This window comes from Lepidochelys kempii, chromosome 1 (assembly GCF_965140285.1).
Source record: "Lepidochelys kempii isolate rLepKem1 chromosome 1, rLepKem1.hap1, whole genome shotgun sequence".
Classification (NCBI taxonomy): domain Eukaryota; kingdom Metazoa; phylum Chordata; order Testudines; family Cheloniidae; genus Lepidochelys; species Lepidochelys kempii.
Window position 1 is genome coordinate 48,663,400 of NC_136380.1, and position 26,690 is coordinate 48,690,089.

Sequence of the window (26,690 nt, forward strand, 5' to 3'; positions counted from 1 at the left end):
AGACTCCATGCACTAGAAATCCATGTTATGGAAACTAGATCAACAGAGTTGATTGGAAAAAGGGGTATTTTGTCCTTACAAATTTAGAGACCGAACCTGCCCTCTGTATCAGAAGGTAAGCTTGTGCATTAAATGTTCAATAATGTTGTTGTTATACAGATATATTTTTAATATGCTGTATATTTTTCATCATGGATTCCCTCACCTCTTCAAATTCACACATGTTCTTGTGTAAAATCCACTTTACTCCTAGTTACAGATAAAGACAAATGTCATTAACTGTATAGGTTTCAGAAAAGGAGTACTTGTGGCACCTTAGAGACTAACCAATTTATTTGAGCATAAGCTTTCGTGAGCTACAGCTCACTTCATCGGATGCATAGAGTGGAAAATACAGTGAGGAGATTTATATACACACAGACCATGCAAAAATGGATGTTTACCATACACATTGTAAGGAGAGTGATCACTTAAGATGAGCTATTACCAGCAGGAGAGTGGGGTGGGGGGAGAGAAAACCTTTTGAAGTGATAATCAAGGTGGGCCATTTCCAGCACATTTCCAGGAGTTAACAAGAACGTCTGAGGAAGGGGGGTGGGGGGTGATAAACAACTAACTGCATAGTTCAAAAGGGCCAGAAGAGGGTGATAAAGTGCTGCAGCTGATACTCTCATTAGCTTCTTACCTTTTAAAATCACTGTGTGTAGCCAAATTATTCTACTGCTAATAGAACAGAGTTTTTTTAATTGATCAGTTGCAAATGATTTTTTTAGATATTTTTTTATTGCGTGTAATACCATGATTTTTATATATTTATTTATTTTTGTAGGCTTGGTTTTCATTTTGCATGAGGCTGAGACTTTATTCCAAGAAAGTCCTCTTCCTAATTAGTAACAAAAATTCCAAAGAGAAAGTAAGATACCTGTCCACCTAAAGAGTTAGTTATTGTGTGCTATTTTTTTTAATATTTATTTTTGAGGCAGTCCTATTTATTAGCAGGGAAAAGCTGGCATTAGTTTGGCAATGATTTATTTGGGTTGGCTCTCCTGTTTTGCAGTGCAACTCTTATTTTCAGACCCGTGTCTTCTGCACATCAGTGCAATAATCTCTGATTACCATGCAACTTGATTATCATATGTATGTAGTTTGGTGTAAGTCTGGTATATGTAGTTGGTGTAAATTAATGAGATACGTCGGCCTGGATGCACTTTTTCAGTGTTTACACAGTGATGCCTACCAAGTTGTCAAATCATTTCTAGTTTAAACCATGCTCATTATATCCAATATGTTCTATTTTGTGAGATTATTTCACCACAGAATGTATATAGATAAAGAAAATAAATAGTTTTAAGGACTTTGTTTTTGTTTTCAGTGTTAACCTTGTCCAGATTCTGGGTTTTTCCTCTGACTTCAGAGAAGAATGTTTCTAATTGCTTTTACAGAAATTCCAAATATTTTGTGTTGAAGAGCAGCAGGGTGTGTACTTGCGCATAGACATTGAATTTGACTGGAGACTACTTGTTTCCTCTGCAACTCATCCCTTTTCTTTGAGGTAAAGTCCATGCATCAAAGTTACTATATATTGGTCTTGCATCAGTCTTCATATGCTGTGAGTAATCCCCCACCCCAGTAAAGTATAACTACTTTAGATCAGTGTTTTTTTTAATTTGTGGACAATTTTGAATGGAGATGCAGACCCCTTTGGAAATCTTAGACATAGTCTAGGGAGGCCCAGAGGTCTGTGGACCACAGGTTGAAAACCTCCGCTTTAGGTGTTTTAGGATTGGGATGTGCAATTTATCACACAGACGTGTGAATCCAGTTGTTTTCAGATTTCTTTTGATATGTGTAGTCTTTAATTACCCCAAACATATATGCTGTATGTGTCAAATTAAGTTTGCTTTCTTGCTCTTAATGCACACTAAAATAAACAAGGGGCTTTTTTTGTTTTGTTTTTTGATTAGTGAGGCGAAAGTAAGTAATCAAGTGTCCAAAAATTGCATATTCCTGTGATAGTGTTTCATGAAGTGTGAGATATACTTCCCAAGAAGGGGCATTAAGGACTAAATAGGGGGTGTGGACAGACCTCTCATTTCTCCAAAATATCAGCTTTCATTTAGGGAAAAAAGTAAGTCTCTAGCAGTTATAGTTGTGAAGAAAATCTTCAAAATATGGAGGGACAGTAACTGATGATGTGTTGTCTGTCTGAATTTGCAGAAGGTCCAAAACAATAACTATGAGATATGAAAAACCCCATTGATCTCAATGGGTGCTAATTCAGATGTGATACTTTATAATAGGGATCCGCAACCTTTAGCCCGCGGCCCACCAGGGAAATCCGCTGGTGGGCTGGGACGGTTTGTTTGCCTGCAGCGTCCGCAGGTTCAGCCGATCGCAGCTCCCACTGGCCATGGTTCGCCGTGCCAGGCCAATGGGGCTGCAGGAAGCGGTGGCCAGCACATCCCTCGGCCCGCACCGCTTCCAGCAGCCCATTAGGGCTAGGTTCCTAGGCAGTGGCAACAATCCCAGTGTATATGATTCATTCTGCCTTGGGAGAAGAGAAGCCTGTGGAGCACCATGGATGGACTGATCTGTGCAGATTCCTGGGATCCACCAGTGCGGGTGGCCAAATCTTCTGCAGGCCTCTAACTACACTGTCTTTCTCAGGCATCTAGTTATAGAGAAGTTCTGTGAGGTTCCTCTCTACATATCTCTGTGGAAGAGGGTATTCTTCTTTGAGGGGCCTCTATGCATTTCCACTCATGGGACAAGCTGGTGGTGCAGCTCTGATGGTTGAACCTTCTTGTAGCAGTGCCTCCCTGCTCTTGTGTCCCTCCTGCCAGTCCCCTCCCTGTTCCTGAGTATCTGAGGGCGAGTTTATACAAGTGGGTGTGGCACTCAGATTGCCTCAGATCTTTACCACTGCTGTTGCCAAGGGACCAGGAACCTCACCGGGTGGCTCTATTCCAAAATCATCGACTCAAGATGCAGTGCCTTAGCTCGCTCTCAGTGTAGGATTAGCCTTCTAAATTAAACTCCTTTTATAAAGTTCTTTATTTCTTCATTTTGTTCATTTTAGTTGGTTCCCTTGCCTTGGCATGGATCTGCAGATCTGATGGTGGATCCAGATGGGAAAAGAACAGGATTTAAAAGGTGGGCTTCTTGTCCTGCCATATTTCTGGCTTCAGATGCCCATGTTAGGTGTCTGACTTGCTTGGAGGAAGGTTATTTTCCATGTTGCTGTGCCATATGCAGTACATTCACCCCAAGAGCTTATAATGAGTGTTAAAACCAGCTCCAAGCCTTAGCAGCCAAGCTCTCCAGTTCTTAGTCATTGTGATGCATGAGTACAGATAGGCTTACTTAAGCCCCAGCACCTTCAGGAGACAAAGAGCAGCATAAGATCCTATCCAGAGTTCTGGCCTGCACTACCATGGCAAAACCTGTCACCATAGTACCGAAGGATCTAGAGCCATCAGATCTGACCAGCCAGCCAGCCAGGCCCCTGCAGGTGTTGGCCTTTGTTAGCAGAACCAGGTCTCAGAAATGCAATCCTTGATACCCACCACCTCTCATTCTGAATAAAGAAATGTCACAGGTGTTGGCCTCTCTTAGCAGAGCTACTTTGTGCACAAGGACCCCCTAGGATTCCATAACTTCCATTCCAAGACCACCTTTGGAACCCAAACCAAAAACAAATGGCCATGGTGTTAGCAACTCCTGAAAGAACGCTCATACCTCTAATGTAATGAGCATACGTTAGAAAATTGCCACAAAAGGTGCTAGAGACAATATGACACTTCCCAGGAATACCCAGTGTTTAGGTAACTTGCTTCCACCTGTCCTTAGCATGAGGAAGCCTTATCTGTGCCTGCTGTGGGCCAGGTCCGCAGCACAAGCACTGCCTCCACAGGCCTTGCTCTCTCTGTGCAGGTTAATGATAGGCACATTCTAATCCCCGAGTCATCCGAGAATCCCCGTGGAGCACCCAGCATCTGATCCAGTGGGCACGCATAGAATTTCCAGATCTTCTGCTCCCAAGGGAACAATACATCCCAACTTACCAGTTACATCCACTTAAGACACAGCACTTAAATATGTTTACAGTAAAAACAAGTAGTTTATTTAACTACAAGGAGTTGTTTATATGCTGAAAATAATTTTTTTGAAATCTGTATCAAGGCAGCGATGGAAAACCGGCTTTCCTCCAGACAGTAAGTAAGAAATATATATCACTCTGTTGGCATTGTAAGCTAACACAATGGGTGCTTGTTTACATAGAAATGTGAACTCAACATGGAAACAGCGCACAGGAAGAACAAAACACAAGTGATTGTCCTATCTTGGAATACAGAAAATGAACTTTGGGGTTATATGTAGGAAGCAAAAAAGAGACACCACCTTATCCTGCACCTAGGAAGTAAACAGGAAGTACATTTACATTCATGAAAATGGGATATCAGCCAATCTTGGTTGAAGATGCTGCAGAAAACTTTGGGTGAGATAAATTTCTTTAGACAAGAGATTAACCTAATAGTTTTAGTCTTTAGAAAGCTTGTTATGATTTTATTTTATATGTATCCATTTGCTTCCAATGTCTTCGCTCACTATCTCCTTACTTTCTAGACTTTGATAATAAATGAATATTTGTTTTCACTATAAATATATCTCAATGCTGTGGTGTAAAGTGCTGGCCCTGAGCTGAATCTTTAAAAACTGATGTGTGTATTGTTCCTTTGGCAACAGCAGACCTGGTTTTTCTGTGATTAACCAGTATCAGGGGCTGGATATGATAGGGGGAGTGCTTCAAAAGGACTTGGGACTGGGGTGCACCTATTCTCTTGCAGATTAACAAGTGGGAGCTGGCATAGCCCAGAGGAGAGTGTTTGAGTGGCTAACAGACTGGTGCTGTTAAGGAACTGATACCCAGTTAAGCTCAAGCAAGATTCCCTCACACAGGTGGCATGGGGTAGCAAGAGGACTCATAATCCGGGGTACCATGAGAAACATCACAGCTGTCCAAAGAACAAAAGGAGGACAGGTACACTCCACCTTGTCTTACAGAGAAGGGAAAAAGCTTGACTCCCTAGGCAGAAGGGTCCTCTCTTCAGCATACCTGGCCATTATGGTTTCTAATTACCAAGCCTCAAAGTCCAGGTATCATCATCACCTGTGGAAGAAGATGGCCACTTTCACCATAACCCTTCCTGAAGACCAAAAGAAGCTGGAGAAAGTCCTAATCTCTGAAGGTCAGTTAGTATCCAAGCATGTTTTAAGAGGATCATTTGTCTTCTCTGACGTTCGTAGCTGAGATCCTGGGCTTCCGTTAGAAATGAGAAAACATGTGTAAGAACTTTCATTTGAGGGAGATGGTCTGTTCAGTACAAGGACAGACCAAGTTCTAGAAAAGCTGAAGGATGGTAAATGCACAGCTAAATCTCTTGGATCCTCCAACTAGTTAGAAGATTTGGTGTTCCTGCCTTTACATAGAATAAACAATAATACTCTTGTTCTTCTTTATCCTCCAACTTCATTCAGACATGGCAGTTCCAGCAACAATCTCCTCCGCAGCAACAACAACAAAGGAGGAAAATATATAAACTTTGGATGAAAAGTAAACCAGCAACTTCCTTGTCTTCCATGGCAGACCTTGGACCTAAGGTTTGACAAGACACCTGAGAGCATTAGACTAATCTTAATCCATCAACCTCATCTCCCTGCCCCTCCCCTCTTTAGAAACAGACATTTCCATTCCTTCAACATCTGAAGTGCCATCATGACAGACAGACAGATCCTGGAAACCATTCAGAGGGGCTATTCTATTTACTTCAATACAATACCTCTCCTGAAACTCTTGCTCTTTTCCCTTTTCACAGACAGAGAAGGTTCTAAGGGAATTCCATGGATAGGGTTTTATATTCTAGAATCTTTCTGATCCCAAATGAAGGATGGAGGCCTTCAGTCCATTCTTAGACCAGCGAAAGCTCAACTCCCATTCATCAGAAAGTTCAAGTTCCATCTGTTAATCTTATCATCAGCTATTCCCTCCTTATCCAATCCAAATTGATTTTGATCTCTTGATATGCAAGTTGCATATTTCCATATTGCTAATGGATCTTCATATATTTGTTTAATTGTGGGAGAGGACCATTTCTGGTACAGAGTTCTCCATTTTGGCCTCTTGACTAAGCCTCAGGTATTCACAAAGTGCCTGTCTGCAGTAGCAGCACATCTTCGAAGGCAGGATATCCTCGTTTTATCCCATTTAGGTAATTGGCTCATCAAAGCATCTTTTCAGGAGGACCTATCCGGAGCTCTGGTCCAGATATGCTCCCTATTAAAAACAAACAACCCCCAAAACCACCACTCTGGGACACGGAATAAACTGGAAAAAATTGCATATAGCTCCTGTGCATTTAGTCCAATTTAATTGGGGGAGTTCTTGATTCTGAATGATTATTTGTGTATTACATTAACTGCTTTAATAAATTGTCTCCTATTTTGACATTTTCTTTTGGGTGTTGACATGCCAGTATTTAGCAATAAGGTCAATTATTTTATTATCCATGATTATTTCCAATGCCTATTTTATTTCCATATATTCAACTATTTTTATGAGTGTGTTTGCAGATCATTAAAAATAAAAGGATCGTTAGTGTTTGTGTGCACAGATATTTGCACACATGTTTCAGAGTAACAGCTGTGTTAGTCTGTATTCGCAAAAAGAAAAGGAGTACTTGTGGCACCTTAGAGACTAACCAATTTATTTGAGCATAAGCTTTCGTGAGCTACAGCTCACTTCATCGGATGCGTACTGTGGAAAGTGTAGAAGATCTTTTTATACACACAAAGCATGAAAAAATACCTCCCCCCACCCCACTCTCCTGCTGGTAATAGCTCATCTAAAGTGATCACTCTCCTTACAATGTCCTGCTGGTAATAGCTTATCTAAAGTGATCACTGAAAGAATATTGAAATATTTTTCTGAAAGTGATCATTAAATCTACAAATTTGCTACATGGCAGTGGATTTGGGCTCTAAAATGCCTAATGTGTTTATACAGAAAGAACATTAGTTTATACAGAAAGAAATGGGAAAAACTGGTCCAATTTCTTTACTTCCTCAAAATGATTTGTAAACAGTATAGGCAAATAATATTCTGAAACTTGTCAGACCAACAAGTCTGGTCTTCCTGCTTGTTAGTTCTGGACTATAAAATGGCAGGCTTTAATGTGAGATTTCAAGAAAATACACTGGGTCTTAAGCCCCCTCTTTCTTTTGGTTGGATTCTGTCTGCCTGCCTGCCTAAGAATCCAGTCAGTTTTAATCATTTGTTTTAATTCATGTTATTTTTCTACATATTTGCAAAGTGGGTGGATAAAAATCGATTTAAAAAAAATCAGATTTTTTTTTAATTTCAGTATGATTTTATATTTAAATACAGTTTACCTTTTAAAAATAAAGCTGTTTAAAATTATAATTTTAAATAACATGTTAAAGGCCAACATTTACGGTAATTGATTGAAATCATTTTGATATTTTAAAAAAAAATATTAAGCATTACGTGTTTGCTGATAAAATGTTAAAGAAAGTCAAACCACTGAGTTGGTGAAAATCACTGGCTATGTACCTGAAACTGGAGTTTGTTGAAGTGCTAACCCAGCTTTTGACAGCCTATTGCAGATATAGAGAGAATATTTTATAGAAAGGATCAATGTGGTCAGTTGGTCTGACCTACTGTATAATACAGGCCATAGAACTCCGACAAAATAATTCCTAGAGCATATCTTTTAGAAAAATAACCAATCTTCATTTTAAATTGTCAGTGATGGACAATCCACCACTACCCTTGGTACATTGTTCCAATGGTTAATTACTCTCACCATTAAGAATTTACACCTAATTTCCAGTATTCTGTACAGTATTCCAAAAACGATCACACCTTTGCCAAACACAGAGGCAAAATAGCTGCGCTACTCCTACTTGAGATTCCCCTGTTTTATGCGTGCACTTGGGAAGCTCACACTGGGAGCTCATGTTCAGCTGATTATCCACCGTGACTCCCAAATCTTTTCAAAATCATTGTTTCCTCAGATAGTCCTCCATCCTGCAAGTATATAGGAAATCAAAGGATTCTCAAGATCTTTACAGATATTGAATCACATTCAAAATTCTCCGTTGCATCTCTTGCATGCTATCTAGTCACCTCCTCACTAAGTACAAATAGTGCTGTTTCCTTGCTATCCCACTGTCTGAGTGAATCAGAAGGTCCTGAAAGAAGGACCCAGATGATAAAATAGCTGTCTAGTACAAGAAACACAGAGGTGACTACAGACTAAGTTAACCTTTTGAAGACCTAGCAAGAATTGTCCTTGCTGTTAAAGGAGGGCACCTCCCCTCCTGTTGTCAAGGTGGTGTCCAAATTTGGAGTCTTTTGACAACTAAATATTATCATTTATGCACCATGTTTATAGTGCCAAAGTGTGCTAGGTTCTTAATAAACAAATGTGAGGGAAATGGTTCCTGCCCCAAAGCATTTAGAGAATCGGATCCAATTCCGGTTTTGTTCAATATCTTCATAAATGATCTGGAGGATGGTGTGGATTGCACTCTCAGCAAATTTGCGGATGATACTAAACTGTGAGGAGTGGTAGATACGCTGGAGGGGAGGGATAGGATACAGAAGGACCTAGACAAATTGGAGGATTGGGCCAAAAGAAATCTGATGAGGTTCAATAAGGATAAGTGCAGGGTCCTGCACTTAGGACGGAAGAACCCAATGCACAGCTACAGACTAGGGACCGAATGGCTAAGCAGCAGTTCTGCGGAAAAGGACCTAGGAGTGACAGTGGAGGAGAAGCTGGATATGAGTCAGCAGTGTGCCCTTGTTGCCAAGAAGGCGAATGGCATTTTGGGATGTATAAGTAGGGGCATAGCGAGCAGATCGAGGGACGTGATCGTCCCCCTCTATTCGACATTGGTGAGGCCTCATCTGGAGTACTTTGTCCAGTTTTGGGCCCCACACTACAAGAAGGATGTGGATAAATTGGAGAGAGTCCAGCGAAGGGCAACAAAAATGATTAGGGGTCTGGAACACATGAGTTATGAGGAGAGGCTGAGGGAGCTGGGATTGTTTAGCCTGCAGAAGAGAAGAATGAGGGGGGATTTGATAGCTGTTTTCAACTACCTGAAAGGGGGTTCCAAAGAGGATGGCTCTAGACTGTTCTCAATGGTAGCAGATGACAGAACGAGGAGTAATGGTCTCAAGTTGCAGTGGGGGAGGTTTAGATTGGATATTAGGAAAAACTTTTTCACTAAGAGGGTGGTGAAACACTGGAATGCGTTACCTAGGGAGGTGGTAGAATCTCCTTCCTTAGAGGTTTTTAAGGTCAGGCTTGACAAAGCCCTGGCTGGGATGATTTAACTGGGAATTGGTCCTGCTTCGAGCAGGGGGTTGGACTAGATGACCTTCTGGGGTCCCTTCCAACCCTGATATTCTATGATTCTATGATTCTATTCCTATTGAAATCAATTGGATTTTTTTTTACTTCAGTGAGCATTTGATCAGGCCCTATATCATCACTTTTCATGGACACTCAGGTAGAAATAGCTGTGATTAAGAATGCCTTTTCCCCCATCTTTTATTGTCCTGAAGACTGACTGTGCGTTTACTTCGATGCAGATATAGTCACAGATCTATGCTATAATGGATTACTACTTCTATCTTGAACTGATTCTGAAAGCACAAGAAAATTATAACTAGTCCAAGCTACAGGAATACATCACGCCAAAACTGTATATTCTGTGTTGGTCTCCCCACTGAAGAACAGGTTCATTTTGAAATCCTTGTTTTTAATCTTGAGAGCTCTAAAGGACTTGGTGTGTATGTGAGGCCTGGCCTATACTTAAAAGTTAGGTTGACCCAGCTACGTCACTCACGGATTTGAAAAATCCCCACCCTTGAGCGACATAGTTAAGCCACCTTAACCCCTGGCAGCCAACTCTAGGTTGATGGAAGAATTCTTCCAACAAACTAGCTGCTTTGTCTCAGATGGGTAGATTACCTATCCTGACAGGAGAAGCCCTCCTATCTGCATAAGTAGTGTCTACACCATAGCATTGTAAGCAAAGCCCGGAGAGACTCCCTTTGCTCACTACTCTACTGGTCTTCTTAGTTTGGGAGGGGTCTCCGAGGCATTCACAGTGGAACACCCTGAACTATGGAATATTCAAGTAGAGTCAGAATCTTGCCACATTTTGCGTGTGATACAAGATTGCGGGGAGGGATAGCTCAGTGGTTTGAGCATTGGCCTGCTAAACCAAGGGTTGTGAGCTCAATCCTTGAGAGGGCCATTTAGGGATTTGGGGCAAAAACTGGGGATTGGTCCTGCTTTGAGCTTATGATTCCTCTCCTTTGGCGAGCCTTCTTTAAACAACTAAACTGTTATTGGCCCTGGCTTCATGCTCTAGGAGATAAACTACCTAGATTTAAATCCTTTTATATAAATGGCCCATATATAGAGAGGAAATGGAAAGGAACTTTATTCTTCTTTCTTGAGGGAGTCAGCATATTTATACAACCATTAAACAAACCCAGACACTATCGAGAAAAATGTTATAGACATTTACTTATTATATTGAGTGCTTTGACAACAGCCTATATTAATTTAATTTTTTTGCTCTACATTACCACATACTTGCCAAGTCCATCCACAGCATGCTATAATTTTCTCTGGTGTTTTCATATTTGGCATTAGTTTTAGCAAGAATCTTGTAAGAACTTTAATAAAAGAATTTTGTCCTTTGCTGTTAATCTCATGAACCTCAACCACTGTAGCTATAGTAGATGATGGGAAGACACATTCAGGTAGGCATTCCTAAAGGGATGCATCCATTAGACAATTATATGACCCAGACACAGTACAGGCAAGTCTTGGGAAACTCTTCCCTTTTCCCTAGCAGTTTCTCCATGGTAATGTTTATATGCACAATTCATTCAGAGGATGGCAAGTGGAGTGTTGTGAGTTTGTGGGTGGGTAAGGAGGTTGTACGTGTTAAAGGATTGCATCTTGGTTGGAACAGTCAGTGAGGTGGTTGCTCAAGCTGTCATCTCATTTGCCCTGTATGTGGCACATCCAAACCATTTTAACTCTAGGTAATTCTTTGAGCTTATAAGAAGATAACAGTACTGTGAGTTCCTAAACGTGGAATGTCTTCTCTAGTTTAATTCAGCATGCTTTTAACTATGCTAGAGTACCTGGCACACACATTTACTGCGCAATCCAACCACTGTTCTGACCCTCATGTTGTATCCCCCAAATAACTTTTGAGAGGGTCTGTGAAACATGACATTGCACTGTTGCAGCATAATATGGTGATGCTGCAGCAAAATGTCATTATGCCACTGCAACAAATAAGAGGTAAGATCACCGCTTTGGATCTGATACTCTCAATTCCAAAAAAGATGGTGGCTCATAATGAAACACTCCCCCCGCCCCCCCAACAGTAGGGCCAAGCACGATTCTGAGTCTCTTGAATTCCTTTGTTGGTTCCAATAACCTCCTTAGATTCTAGACTGAAGCCTGAGATGTGCTCAAGGTAAATCTTTAAAAGGGAGTCATACCCCCTACTGTAACAAGTATTACCATTCAGAATGTCTGTTCGGATGCCACGGTTCTGTCCATGCTGACAGCAATGGTGGTAGCACAAGATCACTGCTCAGATCCACAACTACTTGTGGATCTGGAGTTTACTCAGATTATAAATCCCCCAAATGAGACTCATAAAAGGTATAAAAGAAAAGCAGTAGATGCATGTGATCGTGCTTCTCCTGCAGATAAAAGACAAAATGTCAAGGAGCTTAATCAGATTTCCCTGGAACTGTTCCTTCCCCCTCCTACAAGCTCACCAAGGAAGTTAACTTTCCCTTTTTCAGTTTTTTTAAAGATTGTTTTAGTTTAGTTTTAGTTTTAGTTAATTCACCTACATCTTTCTCAGTGTGGCACCCAGAATTGGCCACAGTACTGCAGCTGAGGCCTCACCAGTGCCAAACAGAGTTAGACAATTTCCTCCCTTTTCTTACATATGATACTCCTGTTAAAACATGCCAGAATATTAGCCTTTTTTGTAATTGCATCATTTTGTTTGCCCATATTTAATCTGTGATCCACTATAACCCCAAGATCCTTTTCAGCAGTACTACCGCCAGTTGTACATTCGATTTTTCCTTCCTTAGCGTAGTACTTTGCACTTGTCTTTTTTGAATTTTATCTTATTGATTTCAGACCAATTCTTTAATTTGTCGAAGTAGTTTTGAATTATAATCCTGTCTTTCAAAGTGCTTGCAACCCCTTCCCAGGATGGTGTCCATCTGTAGATTTCATAAGCATACACTACACTCCATTATCTAAGTCATTAATGAAAATATTGAGTAATACCTGACTTGGTACAGACACTTGCAGGATCCCACTGGATACATCCTCCCAGTCTAACAGTGAGCCATTGATAACTATTCTTTGAGTGTGTTTTTTCAACCAGTGATTCACCCACTTTATAGTAATTTAATCTAGACCACATTTCCCTAATTTGCTTATGAGAATGTCATGTGGAACTGTCAAAAGACTTACTAAAATCAATATATATAACACCTACAACTTCCCCACATCCACTAGGCTAGTAGTCCTGTCAAAGAAGGAAATTAGATTGGTTTGGCATGATTTGTTATTGACAAATGCATGTTGGCTGTTACTTATAGCCCTATTATCTTCTAGGTGTTTACAAGTTCATTGTTCAATAATGTGTTCCAGTATCTTTCCAAGTATCAAAGTTAGGCTGACTGGTCTATAATTACTCAGACTCTCTTTGTTCCCCTTTTTAAAGAGAGGTATTTCATGAGTCTTCCATGATTTCTCAAAGATAATTGCCAATCATTCTGGGATTGTTCCTTAAGTACGCTAGTGTGAAGGGCTCTCCTCACTGCAGGTGCGCCACCTTGTGGCCTGGTTCTGGGAATTAGCTCTCACCCCATCTGGCACACCCTTCCGTTGGTTGCTCACGCTGTTGTCCCTCTCTCTCTCTCTCTGTGCCTTGGGATGATTCAGCCCTCTGGAAGGTCACTATAGAGTCCCCCCATTCCAGGGTAACAAAATCCCACTGGAAAAGCTGTCCAGATGCCACCTCAGACAGTCTTCTGTTCCATGTCTCTAGATCCTGTATCACTTTCCTCGTGGCTGGTAGGGAAATCCAGGCCTCCCTGCTATTCTGAGTTCCAGCCAGGGCCCTGAGACTAGCAATCTAAGTGTATTTAGCCCTGATCTACACTTGTGGGGGAGGATCGATCTAAGTTATGCAACTTCAGCTATGTGAATAACGTAGCTGAAGTTGATGTACTTAGATCTACTCACCGTGGTGTCTTCGCTACGGTGAGTTGACTGCTGCCGTTCCCCCGTCAACTCTGCCTGTACCTCTCATGGCAGTGGAGTACAGGAGTCGATGGGAGAGCACTCGGGGATCAATTTATCGCATCTAGACTAGACGCGATAAATCGACTGCCTCTGGATTGATCACTGCCCTCCGATCCGGCAGGTAGGGTAGACATACCCCTAGTTTGAGACCCTGTTGCTGTTTCTCTTGGTTCTTCCTACCCCACTTCTCTATCTCCTTGCCTGTCTCTGGTTTACTACTGGAGATTCCTTTGCTCTCCATGGCTACTTCACCTGTCTCAGCCTTTTGCGAGACTCCCTAAGCCAGATCTTACTATCCCCCTGGAACTCCTCCTTGTCCCTGGCCAACTCCCTTTCCCTCTAAGGAGTGACTGCAGACCTCATCCCTGCAGCCCCTTCCTGGTTTATAATCCTGTCCCAGCTCCTGCGCTAACTCGGTTTCATCTGCCTTTTGGTCCTATCAATTCTTGCTCTCCTCCAAGTGCAGCATCTGAAGTGAATTGGCTCCTTTTGGCCCACATTAACCTATTTCGGGCTTGTGTGGGGTGGATACTTCATCACGCCAAGGATGAATTTGTTCAGGCCTGTGTTCCTTCCCCCTTGTTGTTAATATTAATTGTGTTAAGTATCTAATTAGTATTAACCTTTTTAGTGAAGACTGAAGCACATAGCCATTAAACACCTCAGCCTTTTTGATGTCATCTGTTATTGGATCTCCTCCTCCACTTTGTAGTGACCTACACTTTTCTTTCTCTTGTAGTTATAGAACCTCCTCTTATTGTCTGATATCTCTTGCTCAGTGCAACTCATTTCCTTCATCTTTATGATTTTGTCCCTCTATTCTTTTGAGCTCATCTTTGGCGACTTTCCCATATTTTCAATTTTTAGGATTCTTTTTTGATTTTCGGATATTGGCCTCTTACTGTTCTATCTTTCTTTCACATTGGGATAGTTTTCAGACTCTTACTTACCAGTTCTCTGAGTTTGTTAAAGTCTGCTTTTTGGAGTCCATTGTCCTTATTCCCCTGCTCACATTCCTTCCTTTCCTTAGAATCATGAAATCTATCATGTCATGATCACTTTCACACAAATTGCCTTCCACCTTCAGATTTTCAACCAATTCCTCCCTGTTAGTCAGAATCAACTCTGAAATGGCTATTCTCCTGGTTACTTCCTCCACTTTTTGAAACAAAATGTTATCCCCAATATGTTTCAGGAACTTTTTTGAAGTTTTGTGTTCTGCTGTATTACTTTCCCAACAGATGTCTGGGTAGAAAACCTCCCCCATTACTACCCGTTCTTGTGTTGTGGATATTTCTACCATGATGTTGGCCCAGTTTAGTAATTGATTTTGTAGTTCAGCTCTCCTTAACTGCTACTCCTCCTTCACAGTTTGTTTGCTTCCTTGTCAGGGCTGGAAGTAGTTTTATAATGGAGTCCCAGTTTAGATTAGTTCAGGGGGAATCATAATACTTACATTTTCTGCTGATTGTTGGCTGAGAATTCACCTAGCTGTATTTCTTCCAATTGATTTAGCTATTGCTCCTTTACTAGAATCTGTTTCCAATACAGTGCAACCACATGTCTTGATGTTGTACAATTTGAGCTACTAACTTCTGTCTCATTTAAATGAAATTTCCTCTAGTCTCGATATCAGGGGAAATTAGGGTTTGGGGAATTAATCGTATTTATTTACTGGTAATGTTCTGTATAACTGAAAAGATTTATTTTCAAAAATCTCGTATCACAGGCCGCTCCTGACAATCATATGTGTGTGTCCCTTCCTTCTACATCCTCTCCAGCACTTGCCAGGGCACATCATAGTGCATTTTTTTATAGTACAGAAGCTTTCAAAGGTAATTTATAATGGAACAATCGTACTAACAGCTTTTTCCCTTTTCTAAAAATTAGAATTTTTAATCTAATTAATTTAGGCCCACTTTTAGTTCTACCAATGCTGTTTTGCCTCCTCTCTTACTGAGGACTTGTCTACACTTGGACGTTTACCAAAATAACTATTCTGGTATCATGTGAAAATAAATTAAACTCAGTCAGAAAAGGCACTCTTATTCCAGAATAAGAGTGATCGTACAGGGTCTTAATAATTATTCTGGAATAGCTATTTTAGTAAATTTCCAAGTGTAGACAAGGCCTTAGTTCCAGTATAATCTGGATATGATTTTGAAAGTGGATCATGTTTTAGTTAAGGCAGCTTTAGCTTCAAGTAATGACCAGTCATGAAGGCTCAGGGTATTTACATAGTTATTGGCCTGAGGTATTGATATGTTGATCTGAGTGGTAGATTATTTTTGAGGAACTTAAGAAAAAAACAAACAGACCTTTATCACTGAAATGTTTGGTGCATGTAACAGCCTAGAGCTATAAACTCCTTTCTTTGGTATTTCTTCACTGCGAGTTAACCCTGGTGATCAGCATCCAGGTTAGCCTAGCTTGTGTGTGAGTGTTTCCAGTGCAAAGGTATACTCGAATTGCTGTATGCACACTGGGGATGTACTCACTCATATGAGGCACTAGGACTTTTCTGGATGCTTATCCCATGGTTCTTAGCACTGCACTAAGCTGCACCACTATATGAATTCTTTTGGAAATGCACTGTGGAAGATTGTGTAGAGAGTTGTCACTTTGGATGGGCTATCACCAGCAGGAGAGTGAATTTGTGTGGGGGGGTGAAGGGTGAGAAAACCTGGATTTGTGCTGGAAATGGCCCAACTTGATGATCACTTTAGATAAACTATTACCAGCAGGACAGTGGGGTGGGAGGAGGTATTGTTTCATATTCTCTGTGTGTATATAAAGTCTGCTGCAGTTTCCACAGTATGCATCCGATGAAGTGAGCTGTAGCTCACGAAAGCTCATGCTCAAATAAATTGGTTAGTCTCTAAGGTGCCACAAGTCCTCCTTTTCTTTTTGCGAATATAGACTAACACGGCTGTTACTCTGAAACCTGTGGAAGAACTTGTCTGTCTTTTCGAGGCCTGTGTGCAGAAGTGGGTCTAAGCCCCACACACAGTAAAGTAAACCACTTCTGGCTTGTCACACTCTAGATTTCTGTCCACAGCCTCCGTTCCAACCAGTAGCAAGGCATGGATCCAAGACAATGACCCATTCCAACTTTTGGCATTAATGGATCTCTCATTTTGGAAAGAAGCCACAATCTGCAAATATCTTAAGGACCTCTGTTTCCTGAGGCTAGCTACCACCTTCACTTTAATCAGGCTAAAGTTAAAGCATCCCAGCTGTCACATTGGGATGTCCAGCCATTTTTTAGTTCTAATTTTTCCTGTTATAGGTGCATGGTGTTAGTAGAACACACCTGGGAGCCTTGATGAACTTCAGATCCCCAACTATCTGAATCCAGTGATTAAAATTGTTTAAAAGTTCATAGAATCATGATCCTGTTGACAAACTCTTAAATCTGTGCACCTTGCAAAACAATATGAAAATCCTTCTTTTGAAAGCCGAGGAAATGTTTCAAAGAAAGAAAGGAGGTGCCTCTGCAGAGGCAGTGTAATGTTGTGACAGGGCCTGTTTAACATCAGTCAGCTAAAGACTGGCTACTGAGACTTGTAGAATTGTCACCCTGCTTGTTCACCAACGGCTTATTAAAAGTTGTTATTTCAACAGAGCAATATCTGCTGGCTTCTCTTTTGCACAAGTTTGAACTTTTCTGGCAGATTCAGTTCACATGGTTTTGCACCTTCACTCCCATCAGTCTGTGAACCCCTAAAATAATACAAATGTCAGACAAACTCAGTGAATGGTTTTATGGCAATTGCAATGGTGCTGACTTTTGATGACTTTCTTTTACTAGTGATTTTTGTCTGTATATTTACAAAACTATAGCAAAGACATGGATGCACTGACACTTTGCCTTTCTAGAATCCAAAGACAGCAAAAAGATTTTGTTGAAAGGTTTGTGCAAACATCATGTGGTTTCAGTGGCAGGTTATCCCTACTTTTTTGTTAAATGGAAATTGTGCAGACCTCTCTGTTTGTCTGTAAATATGTTCTATATGTACAGAATATATATCAAAATAGTAAACTTCTGACTATTTAGGCTGCCACATTTTAACCCTGGCTACAGTTAAGGAATAATGTTATTACTGCTCCTTCCCAATGTCTCTGCTATGTCTGCCATTTATTAAAATTGTTCTTGGGGCAGGGGTGCGGAGAGAGAATATGTGTAGGCATGTGTGTGTGTATATATATTACGAAGCCTAAATAATTAGAGATATATAATCTCAGAAACACTATGTTGTTCAGAAAACAAGCCACAGTGGTTCCGAGAGTAGAAACCAAACTAATACAGAAATTGAGCATAAAAATCTCTGGGGCATTACTCTCAAAATGCGCTCTACTTCTGGCCAGATAGTAACACTCATTCTGAGACAGATGGACACAGGCCCCAGCTAAAAACCCAAACACACTGGTCAAACTGTACCTTCCTTCCCCTGACAGATACCTGGAGGGTCTGTGCTTTTTGTTGTTGTTGTTTGTTTAACAGTTGAGCAACAACTTGTTTAGTTTGTCATGCTGATAAAACATTAATGAACTGAACTGTGAAATACAGTTGATGAAACATGAAGTACAATACCCCATACAAAAAGAAAAGGAGTACTTGTGGCACCTTAGAGACTAACAAATTTATTTGAGCATAAGCTTTCATGAGCTACAGCTCACTTCATCGGATGCATCTAGTACCCCATACAGTGGCTGTTATTAAGCAAATTTTCCCTTTTATGCAGCAGGAGCTGGTGAGTTCAGATTTGTTGAATCTTTCTAGAGATCCAAAACCTTTTAATCTAATGATTTCAGTGTGTCTCCTCCCCTGTGTTGTTTAAGCATTGAAAGGAGGGGCTACATAGTAATTCTACACCTGTTTTAGCCCACGCCTATCAACGTGCTAAACTTACCAAACAAGTGCAGAGTTAGGCATGAGAACATCAGGTGTTGCTTAGGAGTTTAACCACCATCAAATAAGCCTTTGAGTGTGCAGATTTTTACTGTTTGGTCTTATGCTGGGGTAGCTTTACAAATTAGTCTGCTATAATGGCAATTGATGACAACAATTTGTGCTCTAGGACTAAGAGTAAACTGAATTCATATCACACTGATTATAAATCAACAAGACGGAGCAGCCTACCACCAGACCTCCTCCTTGGAAATGACATTAAAGGAAAGTTTCAAAGAAATATTAAGAATTTAGAACCTATACACCCAAGGCGCCCTAAGAAAAGACCTTCTATTTTTCCAGGTAGGACGTGCTATGTTTACTAGTAGATTGGTGCAGTACCTCTTTAAACTTTGTGATGATATTTGAGGAATGCAGTGATTATTTAAAACAATTATTAGATGGACTATGTTCAATATAAAATCTATCTACAGGTGTTGTCTAAGATTTATAAGACAGAAGAAATATGGCTGTTGTTTGTAGTACAGCAGCATGACACACACCGGTCTAAACTGTAACTAAAAAGACAGCGTTCTTGGGCTTTTTGTTTTCATTTTGTTTGCTTGGTATATTAATGCTTACCATTAAAAAAATAATTTCCATGTATTACAATGCTTACAATTCTGTGTTTACTCAATCAGATTTACAAAGAGCACAGCTAATTAACTATTTAATTATGATACTGAGATGTCCAGCTTGCACTTTTAATTATTTCAGTGTCTCTTTTTCTTTTTGTTGGGATGTGGGAGAAGCATGGACTTGTTCAGTGAAGCTGGTGGTTTTTATGTAGCCAGAAATTAAAACCATTAAATACTCAAATGCATGCTTTGAATTCCTGTCTTGCATTGGAGCCTGAAGATGTTTGTAGTAAATGATTCAGTTTAACCTCTGGTTGTTAAAATTTATGAACAAGCTGGATCCGTATATTTCAGTCAGAATAAAATATATACTTTAAAAAAATCTATAAATAGTGTCTAAAATAAGCAAGAGATTAGGAGGAAAACATGGAAGCATCTGTTGCAGAGCAGTATTCGGACCAATTATGAGGGTTTTTTTACCAGATTTAAAATGGTTAGAAAAAAAATCAATATTTATGTTCATTCCTGTAGAAACTGGAGGTATATCTCAGTGAAATAATCAAAGCAAATACAATCCTTATTCCAAGGAACAAAACTTGTTTCAGAAAATATATGTATCTTATTTTCAGCTGAAAAAATCAGATTGATTTAAATTCCCAGATCCTCTTTGGGGAATGGGGCTGTAATGCAGACACTTACCAAAGAGCAACTGTTGAGATTTTTATTTTTAAAATCATGGGGTGTTTTCCTTAGAGGCCGCTAGATGTATAAGGGAACCAGAGGCAAAGCTCTGCTCATATGGTGAGCTGAACAATCATAATAGGAGCAAGGGTAAGAGAAAGGAGACCAGATGCCAGAGAAAAGTGAAATTTGCTCAGGGTTTAGAATCTTAAAATCAAGTTACAGGAATGTTAGGGGGCTTCCCACTTTAATATTTTTGAAAAGTAAAATCAGTTAAGAAGCATTTGAACACTAAAGAAAATAAGGCCCCCTTCCTTCTCTTTTTTTTCCCTTTTATTTTTGCTCTTAAAAAATACATTTCCTACAATAGCTTTATGTCAGGTGACTCAGGCATGCCCTGTAGCTCCACCACTTCCCAGTGCCTGAACCGGTTCTTCCTGAGGCAGTGCTGCCTGTGTGACTGTCAAACTATAGTCTATCTTATCTTTCCTTTTCTTTTGTCTCTGTATCTACCTTATTTTCTTCTTGCCTTTATTGCATTCTCTTGTTTTCCTCTTTTTGTTTTTCTCTCTTTCTCTTTCCACATTGTACCTCTTCTTTGTTCTTCCCTGTCTACCAACTTTTTTCATTTGGATGTAACCATACCCAGTATCATTCTCTTCCTTCTGATCTGATCTTATGCTCTTGTGTCCATTCAGCTTTGCTCCTTTTCCTTTTATACTCTCCTCTCACCCCATCCAGGGTGATCTTGGACGAAAGACTACACTTTCTGTTTGCCACTACATTATTTCCCCTTCCTCAAAATCACTCACACCAGCATTTGTCCACACAAGGTTTGTGCTGTCTCAGACTTGAATTCTCTAAAATGCTTTGTGCATCTGGAATGCTGCCACAACGCTTATGAAATGCACTGCAGCAATGTTACAGTGCACAGTGACTGAAAAGTAATGCAAATTGCTGGCTCCAAGCTGTAGGTGGAGTTGGGTGGAGAAATGTGGTCTGTTCCTTTATCTGGAACTTCATCACTCTATATGTAGAATTTTCAGTTGATAAATTTTTAGAAATAATCTACTGTAAGAAAAGTTTTAAAAGCCTTCTAGACTCCTCTCATTGTCACTGATGAATCCTGGTCACATATGTTGCACATATGCTAAGAAGATTGTCACTGATGTAAATATAGAGTAGAATGGAAATGGAATTATACTGATGATTCAAATGTTCTGCAGTCCTGATTTACTGAAGTGTTTCCCAGACTTTTGAAGGCTGAATGCCCCCTTCAGGAAGGTAAAATCAATCGTGTCCCCTTGCTCCAACCTCACCATGTGTTGTTATATTTTTAATGTAAACATATATTCCGCATTTTCTCCTTCCCTTCTTCCCTTGCCAGTCCTTCACTCCTCCCTGCACCCCAAGGTTTGGGATATGTGTAGATATTCATAATATAAACTTTCCTCTCCTTCCTTCCTTCTTGATGTGCTTTGAGCAGTGAAATAATTAACAATGATAACACTTAAAGGCATCTAAGTTATCACCCCTTAAGATGAATGAGGCACTTCATACATCAGATCTCTTGTTTCAGACTCTGTGCAGACTCAGACAGGTGTCTGCACTGGTTAGACTCATTTCATATTTTAGTCACAATCATAAGAACTAGAGACTTTTTTTAATAAATGAAAACTGAAACTCTGGAGAGCACTTGATGTGTCTGTCTGCCTGCCTTCTTTCCTGCTCCCCCCAAAGGTAGTCCTTCACACAAACCCAGACAGGGTGCCTTACACGCCACAAGTCCTCCTTTTCTCTTTGCAAATACAGATTAACACGGCTGCTACTCTGAAATCAGTTTACTATATGTGCTTCTTGGCTGCAGGATAAAGGTTGGGGGGGGGGAGGGGGGAAGGAGGAGAGAAGAGGAGAAAAATGCTTACCACAAGTAAAAGTAATGAATAGGGCCCTACCAAATTCACAGCCATGAAAAATGCGTTACAGACAGTGAAATCTGGTCTCCCCCCTGTGAAATTTGGTCTTTTTGTGTGCTTTTACCCTATACTATACACAGGGCCCTACCAAATTCACAGTCCATTTTGGTCAATTTCACAGTCATAGGATTTTAAAAATCGTAAATGTCATGATTTCAGCTATTTAAATTTGAAATTTCACAGTGTTGTGATTGTAGGGGTCCTGACCCAAAAAGGGGTTGTTGGGGGTGGTGGTGGTTTGCAAGGTTATTGTAGGGGAGGTTGCAGTACTGCTACCCTTACTTCTGCTCTGCTGCTGCTGGTGGAGAGCTCCCACTCTCCAGCCGCCAAGCTCTGAAGGCAGCACAGAAGTAAGGATGGCAATACCGCAACCTTCCTACAATAACCTTGTGACCCCCCCCTGCAACTTCCTTTTGGGTCAGGACCCACAATTTAAGAAACACTGGTCTCCCCCATGAAATCTGTGTAGTATAGGGTAAAAGCACACAAAAGACCAAATTTCTTGGGGGGAGACCAGATTTCTCAGTCTGTGACACATTTTTCATGGCCACGAATTTGGTAGGGCCCACTGCTCACCAGCTCTGAAGGCAGCAGCAGCACAGAAGTAAGGGTAGCAGTACCACAACCCCCACCAACAATAACCTTGTGACCCCAGCACAACTCCTTTTTGGGTCAGGACCTCTACAATTACAGCACCGTGAAATTTCAGATTTAAATAGCTGAAATCATCAAATTTATGATTTTTAAAATCCTATGACCGCAAAAATGACCAAAATGGACCATGAATTTGGTAGCGCCCTAGTAATGAACCTTGTCAAAGGATTAAAATGTATTAAGACATTTTTTAAAGCAACTGATTTTTCAGTTCTTTGAAATTCAAACTTTTGGAACAATTTTTCCTCTAAAGACTAGGAATTTAACTTTGCAAGATGTGTACATATTTTTTATTGACCTGATTGTCCACCCCTAAATAGTACCAAAAGGTTTTGTGGAATTTCTACCTGCAAGGAAATTTTTTAATTTGGAACAAAGACCAGTAGATTGAATTGTAACAAACTAAAGGCCCATATGCTGTCCTTATGCATTGCCAATAGGAATTGCACATTATAATATTGGAGAGTATGTGGCCCCCAAGTGATATCTTATTTTAAACACTTGAAAACAAACCCTGTGGGCTTAATTCTTCAGTCTTTTTGCATGTAAAACTCCCATTGGTTTCACTGGGAATTAAGGACCATATCCAATGTAATGAAAGTCAGAAAGCATTTTTATATTGACTGCTGTTCATGTCTATCTTAGGGTTTTTATACTGCTGTTCATCACCATAACATCTGAGCACCTCCCATGTAAAATCAGTAGCAATAGAGGAATTCTTAGACTTCATTGAGTTTCTCACTCTTCTTCCTTCTCAGAGTAAAGACTCTGCTTGGAGTGGGAGTTTTTTATGGTTCAATTTTGTTTGATTTCTTTATTTTGATTTTTTTGGAGTTGGAATGAGCATTTAATGGATAAAAATGCTGTATGCCCTTCTTTAATAATGTGTTATATTCTTATAGCTCATGCTCAAATAAATTGGTTAGTCTCTAAGGTGCCACAAGTACTCCTTTTCTTTTTACTCCTATAGAAGATAGTAGTCAACCACAAATCTTCCACTGGCATTAGCAAATGATTGGTCAAATTGGTAGGATTGCTGAACACAAGAATGATATCACTTAAGAAGCATTGTAAATTCGCATCCTAAAAATTTCAAAACTTCAGGATGCAGAGTTGCTTTTCTGTGTATGTATGCTTAATTCGGGAGTAAATCGAATGATCATATCAGTGACCAACTAATAATGATGACAGGAAAACGGTGTACTAAATTCACCATATATATTCCACATCCTGACTGGCAACACTGCTCTGAATATTTAGTCTAATAGTGTCTGAATGCCTGGTAATAAAGAATGTAGCGTAGCAAGGACTCTCCTACCTATGTTGAGAACTGTGCTAACATATAGTTCTTTAATTAGTGTAGACAGGCCCTAGAGATTATAATTAAACTTTACAGTTAACATCTGTTCATATGGATGGAGGAATTCATGCTGTAAGAGCTATTGGTTCAGTATGACAAGATCTGAGCTGATAGGGCTGATTCTGTATACTAGCCCTTGATGCAGCCTTTGTCTGGGTGGTATCTTATTAAAAAATGAATGGTGTATTGTCTTGTTTTGAAGACGATTAATAAATGATGAATTAGTAAACTGTTAAAAGCCATGAGTGTATAGTCCATAGTGGTGACAAGAAACTATAGTTTTACCACAGGTTAAACTAGGCAAGGTCATTTATGGGTGGGGATGTTGACGTTGCCTAGCTAACTCTCAGTAGAAATTTCACAATCTAATTACTTTTAATAAGGATGCTACACATTGTAAATGTAATACATGTCTTGATTTAAAGAAGACATAAAGTAATATTCTCATTTTTTTAAAATATGAACAATCCTACTTCCTGTTTGACTAAATCTGTACTGAGTTAAAAGTAGTTATGTCATTTCTAAAACCCTGATACTGCATTGTGATCTGTGTGGGTGTATTTCTGTGCATGCGAAGGCCCGTTAGCTTCAATGGGCAGTGCGCCAATGCATAATCAAGTTCAGGATGATGGACAGTAGTTGTAAATTAGGACCTAATGCTGCAAACAGCACCAGGCAGAGAAAGCAGAGGGGAGACAGGACTTGCTTCTCCCAGAGGTCTCCAGATGGTGGAGGAGGTATGCAAGGTTATGTGCCCCCCACCGATTTCTGCCAGAGTTTTCTGGCCCCGCTCAGTCACTTGGTGCATCTGGGCCCCCTCCCTGCACAGCAGCTGCCAGAGCTGGCAAACTGCGCCCCACGGGGAGAAGCAGGCAGGAGCCACTGCTTTTCTGGAGAGGAGACTGAGGGTGAGGGGGGTGGGCTTAAACGGTGTGGGGCGTGACTCGAGCTGTTCCGGGGGTGACCGAACCTTTAAATTGTGTCCCCCCACTATCAGGAGTTATGGGTCGTCTCTCACTAGTTCATTTAAAGTTAAGAAACTGGTTGGAAATTGAAAAAGAAGGAAAGCTTGTTTTCCTTTTCTAGCTGATGAATAAAAACTAGGTGTGGGATGATGAGATCTACTAGTACTAAAATCTTGAAGGGCATGGTGACCAGAAACAGTCAGTTCAATTCACTAACGACAGATAATACTTCCTTTGTTTAATAAATCAATTTTGAATGCAAAATAGGTATTGATGAGAAAAAAGAAGCTTATGTTTAAGGTCATTTATTTAATAAAAATTATTAAAATGCTGTTTGTGTATTTTAATTTAATTCCAATTTCCATCTAAATAGAGTGTTACACAAATTGCAAGTAAAAATTTAATGTAGTAATTAAGAAATGCATCATTCAACACTTTCTAACGTAATAAAAATGTAAACAATTAAAAATCTGAATTAATGCAAATTAAGATGTATAATTTCCTAAATAAATGTGTATGGATACACTGTATCTTCTGGGTTAGAAAAATGAAGCGCCAAGTTTCATGTAAATACTACTCTTGAGGAAATTCTAAGCCACTGCACAGGCACAGAATTCATGTTCCCCGCATATTTCTTTGCTTCCCCTTAGAAAAATGGCTTCTAATGGGGAAGCAAAGGGAAGCCGCAAGAGCGGTCACACAGCCCTCCGTAGCTGGGCAGACATGTCGTTTTGGGCGCCCAGAGCAGCCAGCAAAGAGAGAACTCACTGGGCGGGAGAAGCACGAGGCTGGGGACTCCCCCATACCCAGACTCCCCTGCCGGGCCTCACCGCCCCCTGCACCCACAACTCCCCCCCAAACCCTCTGCACCCCCACCCCACTGAGCCTTATCCTCTGCATCCAGAGCCCTCTTGCACCTGCCCTGCCAAAGCCCCCCACCCACAGCCGGCCCTCCATAACCCCATCCAGGGCTGGAGATGTCCTGGCTGGTGGCTCGTACCCATGCTGAGCTCAGTTGCTAGTCCCAGCTGGGCTGGGTGTGGGGGAGGAGCACACTTCCTCTGCACAGAGTGGCTGGAGCGGGGTCAGACCCTGCACCCTGAAACCTCACCCAGCTCTGCATTCCCCTCCCCCGCTTCCTGCCCTCATCACTCCTCAGCCACAGGGGGAGGGGTCACTGTACGGGGAGCTGCTCTCCCGTTCACCCAGCTCCCATGCATCTGGATCCCCCACATACCCAGACCCTGCCACCAAGCCTCATCCCCCACACCCAGAGTTCCCTGCACCTGACCCCACATTTCTGGCATCCAGAAACCCCCCTGCATCCAGACCCCCACCCCTGAACCCAGACCACCCCTTGCTGTGCCTCCTGCAGTTGAACTCCCACCCCAACAAGCCCCACTCCCCATGCACCTGGACCACCCTGACGAGCCCCCAGCACCTGGACCCCAACCCTACTGAGCTCTAACCGGCTGCACCAGGACCACTCCCCCAGCACCTAGACCGCCCTGCCGAGGCCCATTCCCTCATACTCCCCCCTCCGCCTCCCCCCCCCCCCCCGTGCTGAACCCTAACCACCTTCACTTGGACCTCCACACCCGCAGAGTCCATTGCCCCTGCACTCGGACACCCCGCCCCCACATGAGATTCTGTGCATCCAGATCCCTCCCCACACCTAGACTCCACACTGAGCCGCCTGCACCCAGATTGCCCCACACAAAATCCTTTCACCCACACACGGATCCTCCCACACTAAGCCCCTCCACACTTGGATCCTGCTCGGCTGAGCCTGCCTGCACACACTGGGTACATCTGGTGTGGAGGGGCACAGCCCTTAAGTGTTTCTGGGGTGGGGCAGGCCTGGCCTTTGCACTGAATCAGGGTCGGGTACAGCCTCACCACCAAGTCCATGTCCTGGAGGGAGGGGGAAGGGAGCTGCAGGGTGATCTCCCACCTCCATGCAGCCAGTGGCCTGTGCTTCCCACTGCCATGCTGGAGCCTCTATATTTATTTATTGATGAATACATTTTGCAGAATTTTAAAATATTGTGTGTAGAATTTT

The 26,690-nt window shown here is 41.3% G+C and overlaps 1 protein-coding gene across 8 annotated transcripts in view; it reads left to right on the plus strand.

Annotated features, from left to right (window-relative positions):
* The window catches only part of FRY (FRY microtubule binding protein), a 372,765-nt gene that overhangs the window by 33,196 nt on the left and 312,879 nt on the right, over positions 1-26,690 (plus strand). For 4 of the 8 annotated variants that reach the window (XM_073341316.1, XM_073341299.2, XM_073341325.2 and 1 more), the window contains exons 3-6: positions 1,443-1,552; positions 3,080-3,153; positions 4,282-4,498; positions 18,545-18,717. The exons of 2 other annotated variants lie outside the window; for them this stretch is intronic. In XM_073341316.1, the coding sequence (XP_073197417.1) occupies positions 4,446-4,498; positions 18,545-18,717 (226 nt within the window). In that variant the 5' untranslated portion in view covers positions 1,443-1,552; positions 3,080-3,153; positions 4,282-4,445. Of the gene's footprint in view, positions 1-1,442; positions 1,553-3,079; positions 3,154-4,281; positions 4,499-18,544; positions 18,718-26,690 lie in introns of those variants that run through there. 2 more of the 8 variants (XM_073341305.2, XM_073341408.2) reach the window with 2 other exon arrangements.